At 44.9% G+C, this 12,490-nt stretch overlaps 1 protein-coding gene across 2 annotated transcripts in view; it reads right to left on the reverse strand.

The window, feature by feature from the left end:
• SPAG9 (sperm associated antigen 9) overlaps window positions 1-12,490 on the reverse strand; it is a 1,094,694-nt gene that overhangs the window by 244,301 nt on the left and 837,903 nt on the right. For both annotated transcript variants that reach the window (XM_069200034.1, XM_069200033.1), the window contains exon 27: window positions 9,723-9,761. In XM_069200034.1, coding sequence (XP_069056135.1) covers window positions 9,723-9,761 — 39 coding nt within the window. The remainder of the gene's footprint in view (window positions 1-9,722; window positions 9,762-12,490) is intronic.

Here is a 12,490-nt window from a genome sequence, read left to right on the forward strand (position 1 = left end):
TGCAGAAGACACCACAGGAAAGGACTTCATATGATCTTCAACTCTGTTGACAAGGATTTCTTTTTATAACCATAGTGGCATTACCAGAGTTCCCTTCAATTAAGTTAAAACCCCTATTGTAGGAAATCCACCTTTTCTGCATGGTCAACCTGGATTTATTGCCTTTTACCCGAACCAATATTTTTGTTGGATTTACAACTGTATGCATTTTACCCCAGACGCATAATTGGAATACTGAACATACCTATTGCTTACCTACTTACTGCCTGTTATGCTACCTGGCATGTACGGCAGAAACTAAGGACCTCCACTTATGTCTGTCTTAGGCAAGTTTTTGTATGGTGCCCCAGCTCTAGCTCACTGTTTTCATTTCGGTTTCTACAAGTTACCTTCAGCTGTTCTTTGGGCAGCCTCTCTTCCATTTGCCTTCTGGGGTCCAGTGGAGAACTTTTCTTGTGATGGAATCGTGTTCTCTTCTGAAGCTGTGTCCTATATCTCTTTCTTCTAATGATGGTATCCATGATCTCTTACTTGCATCTGGTTAGCAGTTCCTGGTTGGGGATGGTCATAGCCAGAGAATACATAAGATACTTTTCAAGTTACTGGAGTGGAATGCTGACAGTTAAATGATGTAGCTATTCATCATCTGCCAGCAACCTATGCAAAAGTGTGAACAAAATCGAGCTCTGGTAATGCTTCAGCTTGGTGTTAGTGCTATATAGAGATGTCCTCCACACATTTGTCAGCATCCTGGAGGCTTTCCTGACCTTGTTCCATCTGCTCTTGATGCCACTGCCTGCCCCCTCATCATGTCTGACAGCACTGCTTAAGTAGGTGGCCTCTTCCGTCATAGCTAAGTACTCGCCATTCACCTTGACTGGTGAAGAGTTTGGGATGTTCAGTGGCTTGAATTTTGATTTCTTGTGCTGATCTTCAGGCCCACTAGCAGTACAAAGATGTTGAGAAGAGACGTCTTTTCCTGCATACGCTGGTGTGTGTGAGAGACCAAGCCTAGCCATCTGCACAGTCATGGATCTCCAGTGTAAAGAATAAGGTCTGTCTGATGCCACTGGCTTGGTCTTTAGTTGTACATCGAATCACCTAGTCGATGACTATGTTGAAGAACAACACTGCCATCAACATCCCTTTCTCATACCAGTCTTGAGTACAAAGCTATATGCACTTCTTCCCACCCTGTACATAAAGCTATCATAGAAGCCGTTGATGAGGAGAACTATCTGTTGTGCTATGACATAGGATTTCATTACACACTGAAGGCTGTTGTGGTGGATACTGTCAAAAGCCTTCTCAAAATCAATGAAGTTAATTCATATCTCTGCCATTCCGTGCACTGCTCTATGATGTTGCATAGAGTAAAGATCTGGCAACACACCATCTGCCCTTGCAGAGCCCAGCCTGTTCTTTTCTTAACTGCTTGTTAAAAGGAATCAGAAGTATGCTGTCTAATGTTTTCACTAGGATTTGTACTCAGGATTGACAGAAGGCTGATTTCACAGCAGTTAGTACAGCTGGTTAATGCACCCTTCTTCGGAATCTTTACGATATCTTGGATCCATTCATCTGGTACTTTTTTCCTTTCCAAATAGTTTTAAAAAGTCGTTGCAGGATCTTGGCTGATTACACTTGTGTAATCAGGTTGTCTTGGCAAGGAGCTTTCCATGTTCTTGAGGGATTGGATGGTAGAGATGATTTCTTCTTTTAGTGATGACCGGTATTCACATCCATGTCTGTCTCTGTTTCTTGGATGTCTGCTTTGCTTGCAACTGGTCTGTTAAAGGCTTCTTTGAAGTGCTCCACCCAGCTTCATCTTTTTTTCTCTTTTGTGAGTAGTGTGCCTTGCTTGTCCATGATAGGGGAGTTGTATGTTTCATGAGATTTTCCATGACTAGCTTTCTTTTATTGAAGACCTTCCTCCACTCTCCTCTACTGGCTACTTCCTCTGCTTGGCTGGCAAGGTTATCCATGTGTGGCCACTTGTCTGTTGTCTATTTTGACTGCTTTATTTGTTTCTATGTACCGGTGCATGTACTCGTCCTGCAGCCTCAAGGTTTTGGCCTCTAGGAGTCTTTTTTTCTGCTGTCCTATCTTCAATAGCTTGCCATGTATTTTGTTTTAGTGATACTTTCATTTTCCTTGCCTTGGTCTTCAGGCATGTTTCACTGCTCTTATATATATATTGAAGGGGCCTGTTCCCATTTCTTGTTGGTAAAATACCTAGAAGTGCCTAGTATGTGGTACGAGGTGTACGCGGTGTCTGGAAGAACAAGCTACTTTCCTGCAATAATAGATAATACTAATGCACTATTTGTGGTAGTGTGGTCGAGCAGTTAGGCTTATCAGAGGGTAGTGTTAAGCATTTGTTGTACACACACACAAGCAATAAGTGAAAACACACACTCAATGACTTAACTCCAGGCCAATAGGTTTTTTAAAATAGAAAAATATACTTTTGTTAATTTATTTCTAAAACCACAAGATTCATTTAGCAGGTAGGTACATCAAACGAAAGGTACTTTGCATAGTAATAGTTAGGACTTTGAATCAAATCAATATTGTACACAGTTTTCCTAAAAAAGGCAAAAAGCTATTTTAAAAGTTGACACTGCAATTTTCAACAGTTCCAGGGGGAGGTAAGTACAGTACAGTTTCAGAGATAAGTACCACACTTACGGGTTCAGTCTCCGGGGCATAGGTAGCCCACCGTTGGAGGTTAAATGCAGCCCCAAGCACCCAGCACCAGCAACACAGGGCAGGTCCGTTGCAGAGGTCAAACAGGAGCCAAAATAATGTGGGCGTCTATGGAAACGGGGTACTCCGGATCCAGTCTGCTTGCCGGTAAGTACCTGTGTTGTCGGAGGGCAGACCAGGGGGGTTTGGAAGAGTACTGGAGGGGCCCCAAGTAGGCACAAAAACCACACCCTCAGCGGCACGGGAGCGGCCGGGTGCAGTGTGTCAACAGGGCGTCAGGTTCTCAACAGAACTCTATGGAGGGACCCGGAGGTCACTTAGGTGCTGCAGGCAGGGCACAGGGGGGCCTCTCGGGTAAGACACCAACTGGGCAAGGGTGAAGGCTGCCTGATGGTCATTGCTGCAACAGTGGTCAGATTCTCATAGGCCTGGGGCTGCAAGTGCAGTGCTTCTCCAGGCGTATGATATCTTCGTCCCAGGCAGTCGCGGTCAGGGAGGTTCTCTGGATTCCCTCTGCAGGTGTCGTCGTGGGGGTGCAGAGAGGTCAGCCCAAGGTGGATGCATCGTCAGAATCGCCTGGGGTCCGCTCTGGACAGTTGGTTTCTCTGGACACAGGCGGGTGCAGAGTAGTGGGGAAACTTTGTGAGTGAGGTGGGAGTTCCTTTAAAGATGGATGTCTTTTCTTCTGGCCTTTGAGGCTCACCGCCAGGTGTTACAGTTCCTGCACAGGGGAGGTGTGAAGCACCTCCACCCAGGACAGGCTTTGTTTCTGACCACAGAGTGCACAAAGGCACTCACCCCATGTGGTCAGAAACTTCTTAGTGGCAGGCTGGCACAGACCGGTCAGCCTTGCACTAGCAGTTGGGCTAACATACAGGGGGGCATCTCTAAGATGCCCTCTGTGTGCGTTTTTCAATAAATCCCCACTGGCATCAGTGTGGGTTTATTGTGCTGAGAAGTTTGATACCAAACTTCCCAGTATTCAGTATAGCCATTATGGTGCTGTGGAGTTCGTAATGACAAACTCTCTGACCATATACTCAGTATGGCTACCCTGCACTTACAATGTCTAGTAATTGATTAAGACACTGTAGGGGCATAGTGCTCAGGCAGCTATGCCCTCACCTGTGGTATAGTGCACCCTGCCTTATGGCTGTAAGGCCTGCTAGAGGGGTGACTTACCTATGCCACAGGCAGTGGTTTGTGGGCATGGCATTCTGAAGAGAGTGTCATGTTGACTTTGTCTTTTTCTCCCCACCAGCACCACACAAGCTGCAAAGCAGTGTGCATGCACTTAGTGAGGGGTCCCTGAGGGTGGCATGATACATGCTGCAGCCCTTAGGCTATCAGGATTCCAGGGCCCTTGGTACCAGGGGTACCTTTTACAAGGGACATGTGGTGAGTGAGGGGTCACCTGGGTGGCATAATACATGCTGCAGCCCTTAGAGACTTTCCCTGGCCACAGGGCCCTTGGTACCGGGGTACCTTTTATAAGGGACTAATCTGTGTGCCAGGGCTGTGCCAATTGCAGAAACAAAGGTACAGTTTTAGGGAAAGAACACTGGTGCTGGGGCCTGGTTAGCAGGGTCCCAGCACACTTCCAATCAAAGCTGGCATCAACACTTGGGCAAAAAGTGTGTGTGTGTGTGTGGGGGAGGGGGTGGGGGCAGGGTAGGGGGAGTGACATTGCCAACAGTTGCATATTCCTACACCTTACCTTAGAAGTTCCCCCTGGCGTCAGACTAGATCTGGAGATTTTTCTTTGAGCAGTACCCTTGCATACTGTGACGTGGCGTCAATCTACTCAACGTCTGTCGTTGTAGTCACCGTGATGATGTCACAGTCATCAATGGTGGACTGCAGCACCCAGTGTGCCACCTGATACACTGGCAGTGCAAACATGGCTCAGCCCTACCACTATAGAACATGTACTGTGACCTATCAAAGTAGAACCTTCCTTTTATATATTGTCACCCCTATGTAGGCCTTGTAGGCCACAGGACAGGGTGCATGGTATTTAAAAGTAGGACACGTAGAAAGTTAAAGTTAGCATGTCCACAGTGGCTAGCTTTACAAAAGCTATTTTCACTGGAGGAAGGCTGGCTAGCCCATGTAGAAACACTTCTAAGCAATATTAAATACTAATACTTAATCTCGGGAAAGGGATCAGCTAGGAAAAAAATTAAACCAATATTTTTAATAGATTTTGAAAATAAATTCAATTTTCAAGTCTGAGTTTAAATAAATATTATGGAAACATATGTTTTACAAAGTTACACTTTACCTGTCAGAACTAGTTTAAGGCTAATTAGCATAAGCCACACAGAAGGTGATGGGAGGAATGCTTGCAATAAGTCTACTGTAGGAAAGTATCCTCTTTCTTGGCATGGTTACCCCCTTTTTCTGCCTGTTGTCAGTGTGTTTGACTGTGTTCACTGGGATCCTGCTAACCAGGACCCCAGTGATTATGCGCTCTCTCCCAAAACTCTATTTTGTCCCACAATTGGCATACTGGTGCCCCCATGTAAGCCCCTAGCATATGGTACCCAGGGCATTGGGGTGCCAGGGGATCCCTACGGGCTGCAGCAGTTATTGTTCCACCCATCGGGAGCCCATGCAAAGGGTTTTGTAGGCCTGCCGTTGCAGTATGCATGAACCAAGTGCATGCACCCGTTTTCACTATAGGTCACTGCACCAGGTCATATTAGTCACCCCTATGGGAGGCCCTCTCAGCCCAGAGGGCAGGGTGCATATACCTGTGCGTGAGGGCACCCCTGCACCAGCAGAGATACCCCCACAAACTCCAGACCTGTTTTCTAGGACTTGTTAAGTGCAGGGATGCCATTTTACACGTGTACTGGACATAGGTCACTACCTATGCCCAGCTACATAATGGTAACTCAGAAACTAGGCATGTTTGATATCAAACATTTGGAATCATACCCCAACAGTTTTGCAAGTACTGGTTGTATGATTCCATTCACTCTGGGGGCTCCTTAGAGGACCCCCAGCATTGCTTCCACAGACTTCTAAGGTTTTCCAGGCAGCCCCAGCTGCTGGCACCTCACAGATGGGTTTCTGCCCTCCTGTTGCTTGAGCACCTCAAGCCCAGGAAGACAGAACAAACGATTTACTTGGGAGAGGGGTGTTACACCCTCTCCCTTTGGAAATAGGTGTTACATGACTTGGGCGGGGTAGCCACCCCAAACCACTGGTATAGTTTGAAGGGCACATTAGGCGCCCTCTGTGTATAAATTAGTCTACACCAGTTCAGGGTCCTCCAGTCCCTGCTCTGGAGCAAAGCTGGACAATGGAAAGGGAAGAGACCACTCCCCTGTCTATCACCACCCCAGGTGTTGCGCCCAGAGCTCCTCCAGAGGGTCCCTAGGTTTTGCCATCTTCCAATGTTGGCAGGGAACTCCGGGAGCATATGAGTGGCCAGGTTAGGCAGGTGACGTGACGTCAGAGCCCCCCTCCTGATAGGTGGTCACCCAGATAGGTGACCAATCCCCCTTTCAGTGCTATTTAGGGTTTCTCCTTTGGGTGGTTCATCAGATTTGGCTATCAAGATTCCAGAAGGATCCTCTGCATCCCTAACTTCGACTGCTGACCAAAGAAACTGCATCTGGACTCTCCAGGACCCGACAATCTGCAAAGACAAAGACTGTGCCTGCAACAATGTTTCTCCGGCTCCTACCAGCTTCTGCAACATTTCCACAGTCACGCATCCTCTGAGGGCAGCCCGTCTCTAGCCTGCACAGGAAAGAAGAAGGAATATCCCTTGAAGTGAAGGAGTCACGTCCCTGCATCTTGACACACCAACAGCAACAATGACCGGCTGCGTGGATCCCCTCTCCTGCTGATCTGCGTGGATCCTGCAACACAGGTGGTGGTTGGAAGTGGTCCAGACGGTCCTCTCTACCAGCTGTACAACTTGGGTGGAGGTAACCCTTGCCTTCGCATGCAGGACAGCACCCCTGTGCACTGTGACCTTTGCAGCTGCCATGGCTTGTAGGCACTTCTTCCAAAGGTTCTTCAAGCATTGTGTAGCTTCAGCCCCCAGCACTCATTCCTGCAATGCACAGCTCCCTGAGTGGCTCTCCTGCAGTGTGGGATTCCTTTTCGTAGTGCTGTGTGGGCTCCATGTGCACATTCTGTGTCCCCGTTCTGCAACGCTGAGGGCCCCCTCCGAGTCCCCATCCTGGGTTGAGCCCTCCTGGGCCTTGCTAGTCCCCACCAGCACCACTTTCCGCCAACTGCGAGTTTTGCCTGTACCAAGGCTTACTGGTGGAATCCGGACACCAAACCTGACTGCAGTCTTCCTTACGGCGTGAGACATCACCTGCATCCTCCAGGAACTCAACTCTGACTCCAAGGCTGCAGTGCTGACTTTTCTTCCTCACTGTCAACCAACTCCTCCTATCCTCAGCCTGGTGGGGAGGGTCTCCTGCCCCCACTGGGCTCTGCAGTGTCTTCTGGACTTGGTCCCCTCTCTCCACAGGCCTTCCTCTTCAGGAATCCACTGTTGGTTTCTTGCAGTCATTTCTGAGTTTTGCAATTCTCTTCTGTTCTTTTATAGAGTATTCTGTGGAAATTCTAATAATTTATTCCTGCTTTCCCGGTTGCTGGGGAGAGTTGTGGTACTTACCTTTGGGCTTTCCTGGTACGCCCAGTGGCCCTCTACACACTCCACGTACCTAGAAGGGGGTAACACTCTTGCATTCCATTTTTTTTAGTATATGGTTTGTGCTCCCCCTAGGGCCACTATTCTCTATTGTGTTTTACACTATTTGCACTGTTTTCTAACTATTTATATGCCTATTTCTGACATCTACAGCATATAACTTGTGTATTACTTAGCTCCTAAGGAAGTATTGCCTCTATAGTATTTTTGGTGTTGTGTTACCATAATAAAGTACCTTTCTTTTTGTAACACTGAGTGTGTTCTTTCATGTGTTTAAGTGCTGTGTGACTACAGTGGTATTGCATGAGCTTTGCATGTCTCCTAGCTAAGTCTTGGCTGCTCATCCTCTGTTACCTCTAGACAGCCTAGCTTCTAGACACTACCTACACTAATAGGGGATACCTGGATCCGGTATAAGGTGTAAGTACCTTAGGTACTCACCACACATCAGGCCAGCTTCCTTCATCTACCCGCTGGCAAATACTGAGGGTAGCATTCCAGCTCAATGTTCTTTTGCTCCCATGCCAACTCAGTTTGGACCCAGCTTTATGAAAACCAGTCTTGATCTTTTCTAATAGGAAACATCTAGCCCAAATTGCCAGGCCTGGCCCTCCCTGCAACAAAACAGATGCAACATGGGTCTCTTGCTCACTGCCATTGGAACCAAGCTGCACCAGACTAAAGATCCCCAATAAGAGCAACTCTGGTCTTTGGTTGTTTGTGCTCCAATTCAAAGAGGACCTGATCTGGCAGTTCGAACTAGACTGTTCCTATTGGAGTAGGGTCAAAGCTGATTTGTATATGGCTGGGTCTAATCTGAGGTAGCATGATCAGCAAAAGAGCAATGGGTTGGGATGCTTCAGAGTGATTGCCAGTGCTTAGAAAAAAGGCAACCATTCCTCCCATCCCCTTATGTGCAGTTAACTAACATAAGCCTCTGCCACCTGCCAACTAGTGATTAGACTTAAGTAGGTGTGAAATGCTCCCCAGGAGCAAACAATAGGCTAACTTACATGAGCAGAGACGGCTCCTCTGAACGCCACAGAATATGCAGGTTGGGGTTGTGGGCAGAGTTTTTGAAAATACAGTGTTAAATCCTGCTGGAGTGTCAAATCCTTTTTGACAGGTCTGCTGGGTCCACATATGACACTTGGGCACACTTCAATGGGGAGAGCACAGGTCACCGAGACAATTATTGTGGATCCTCTGTGGATCAATCAATTATTGTGGAAGGACTCTGCTTTTGTCCTATTACCTTTGCTAGGTTCTTACCCTACTAAACACCAATGGCTGTACCTTACCCTCCATTTCACTATCACAGAGTTTCTCTACCCAACTCATTCACAATCTAAGGACTGATGATATCATGCTAGCACTGATGTTTGGCCAAAGGCAAAGGAAAGATAGTGTTGAATTTAAAACTTCCTACTTTCCAAACTATTTCTACTTTAACTTCCGAGCCAGAGTTCAGAAAACCTTTTAAGTATTTGGTTTGATCGACCTCTGGAGTACATTTCTGGAGGCCCCGCCACCATCACATATGTGAGGAGGTCTAATCCACTGGAGAAAAATTGCTAAGTACTCCTGTTGACGCTTACTGGCTGCTCTATTTAACACAACTCTGAAAGTGAACAAAAATATACTAGAAACAACATACATACTAGATATTATAGGGAAACATCATGAGTACCATAAAGTAATACAGGACTGCGAGAAGCTTTACCTTTTGCGTTCTACCTCTGGTAATCTCTTCATTTCAATTTCAAAATCTTAAGGGGAATCCCAACTGCAATAGGAATTGTTGCTGGATCTCCTTCTAGAGGATGGGCAATGTGAATTTTTATGGTGTGAGTACGGAAAAGGCAATGGGGGTCAGCTTGGGTCTTTGTCACCATACTCAAGAACTGACAGACTAGATAAAAAGTGTTTTGAAAATTGAAGATTTTCGATGATGATGGTCTGGGTGCCCAAGCTCCCATGATTAGAGGTCTTTGGCAAAAAGCAAGTTCCTCAAGGCAGTTATGCTTTCAATCTAAAACTAGCAGTAATGTTTTTCACATTGATTTTGTGTTAGAAAAGTTAATTATTAATCCATAATGAAGAATACAGGCGATGATAAAAGATTTTAGGAATATTTAACTTTGTGTTACATAGGATACTCCAGAAATACCTTGTGGGTGGCAACTTAGCAAAAAAAAAAAAAACAAGTAAAATAGTTGGTCAGTTTATAATATATTTCTAAAAATGAACACAGTAATCCTTAAAAATGACGGACTCCAGTGGACTATCGAGAAAAACAAAAAATATTTCTTTAAGGTGTTTTACTTACCCCTCAGTCCCAGTAACCGTCCCTGGTGCAAGATTACCGCTAAAGAGAAAACATATATTTTTACACAGGTGAGTATGATAACACCTGGGAGAATTAATAACTTTAAAATTCTACAGTATTGATGTGTGATAAGCACATGTTTTCTATTATGTGTTAACAAAGGGCCAGCTTCAGAGCTTGGCGGTTTGTAGTCGCTCTGTCAGTGTGGCCTCTGCCACTCTCACAGACAACCACCTGCCAAATTTAGATATATTAGTTGTTTCCTCTGGGGAAACACAAGTTTGATGTACAACTACTGTCAGTTTTGACAGTGATGGCAACCAAACTGGCATTGGATCATCCACCGTAAACAGGGTGGGTCTGAGGCCCTTAATTTGGCGCCCACTGGAGTACCACAAATAGAGAGCTGGCAGTCCAACTTAATATAGGGCAGACGGACTAAGACACTGGCCCAGTACTATGTCCCCCAAATTCTAAATCAGGCCCTTTAAAAATGCTGTACAAGATATAAAAATTACATTCTTTGTAATGGATAGGTACATTCACGGAAATTTAAATTGTAATTAACATATGACATCTTATGCAGGATCTGTGAGATAACAAATGGAGTATAGAGGATGCTTGACTAGCACAGAGCCAGTTACAACATTGCAACTTCAATCACAAGTACACAAGACTTAAACATTAGTGACAATACAGATACTATGTTAGGTACAAAGGGTGCAGGTGTAGTCAATTTAAACAAATAAAGAGTCGAATATGTAAGAGCAAGCATTACAAATAAAATAAAAGCTAAACTTAACTAACATGTTAGCAGTAACTAAGTAACAAGCAAACTTGCACAGGGAACACATGAGATTAATAATTAGTCAAAATATTCCTCTTGGGGAAGCTAAAGTGGGACCTATGTAGCTTGTCGTCTAGGCTTGAAAACTATGTTGGGGGTACTTCCCCACTAGTTCAAAAGAAACAGGCAGCCTCTTGGGAAATGACTGATTCTTTACATAAGCTTGAGACCGTTAATATCATAGAAACATATTGCCATCTAGTTTGCAATATTTTTTTCTCTTAAATAGTGAACCAGTGGCCTTCCTGGGGTCTAATCTGTGGAGCTTTTCTTTATTTTGAAATCTTTTAAAATCAAAGTCTTTGTATAAATCAGTAAAAGCAGAAAAAGCCAAAAAGAGATCACAGTCCATAAATCTCCCCACCAATCCAATTGCCACTTAAGAGTTTCCAACCTAGACATTTTAGAGGACAAGAATGCATAAGTTCCCATAAAGAAGGCCAATTTAAGATCGCACTATGAACGTTAAAGGTGTACCCTTGCTCTGAAGGCCCGTCACAAACCGAGCAACAGTTTGTGGCTTAAATCCGCGAATTTTGAACAGGAGAATATATGCATGCGGAATCAAAAGTAGCCTTTTAACACACATCCATAAAGGCATGCCTTAAAGTGTTAAACTGCAAAACTAAAAGCTATTACTATGGCATGAAGCAGGTCAAATAATGTGAAATACCACTGTGAGAAATATAAATATTGCCAATTCTGTGTGGTGCAGAAAAAAATGGAACTGAAATCACCAGTGCTCAAGCCGCCTTATGTGGAATCTCTGACATCACTAACAGTTTTGAATGCAGTAACATTCAAAATCTTCTGACTTTTACAAACTGAACATGCTTCTTAGCACCGGAAAACACATCTTAACTAAAAACCCTGCTCGTTAACAAAATATGTTTTTTTCTTATACTTAAGACAACTAGCTTGTCCAGTATTTAATTAGTATAAAACATGTTTCCTGAAAACATCAACAAAATAAACATAGCTCATATGCACGTTTTTATGGTTTTGACAATGTTAATATGCATTACAGGCCCAAAGCATGTTAACATAGTCAGTGTTTGTTCACAGAATGACAATTCACGTGTTCAGTGATATGGGTGTACTACACTTAAAATTCAGACTTTGAAATAAAAAAGAACAAGTTACTTACCTTCGGTAACGAATTATATTGTAGAGACTCTATCTAGCTGCAGATTCTAACCTTCGAATTCCCTGGCGTCTGCTTTGCATCCAGAATTTTTCTGCTGAGCAGTACCCTGCGCGCACCGTTGGATGGGTCGTTCTGATCCGCGTGCGTCGTCAGCGTTGCTGAAACCGTCTTTGACGTCACGGTCTTCCATATAAGCACCACCCTGGCACGCGCACGTCAGTTCTTTTCCACAACTTCCCCATGCCAGATGCGCAGTCATGGTAGAACCAACAAGTATTTAGTTTTACGCTTGATTGTTTGAGGAAAAAGACATGCCCTTGAGAAAGGGAAAAATATGAAAACATGATGTATATATCTGCAGAGCGGGGAGGCCTGGGTGGGTGTAAGGAATCTGCAGCTAGATAGAGTCTCTACCAGATAATTCGTTACCGAAGATAAATAACTTGGTCATATGACAGAGACTTCTAGCTGCAGGTTCCTTACCTTAGAATAGATACCCAAGCTATAACTCCTGGTGGTGGGCTGCGAGAATATACTTCACACCAGGAAGTCCTGTCTCCTCTCCTGGCTATCCAGGCAGTAGTGTCTTGCAAACGTGTGCAGGGAAGCCCAAATTGCCGCTTGGCGGATATCAAGTACCGGCACGCCTCAAGCTAATGTAGTGGTAGCAGCCTTCCTACTTGTAGAGAGCGCTGTCAAGCCCTCACAAGGCTGCTTCTTGGCCAAAGCGTAGCAAATTGTTATGCAGAGAACGACACAGCGCAAAATGGTTTG

The sequence above is a fragment of the Pleurodeles waltl genome, chromosome 7 (assembly GCF_031143425.1).
Source record: "Pleurodeles waltl isolate 20211129_DDA chromosome 7, aPleWal1.hap1.20221129, whole genome shotgun sequence".
In the NCBI taxonomy this organism is placed as follows: Eukaryota; Metazoa; Chordata; class Amphibia; order Caudata; family Salamandridae; genus Pleurodeles; species Pleurodeles waltl.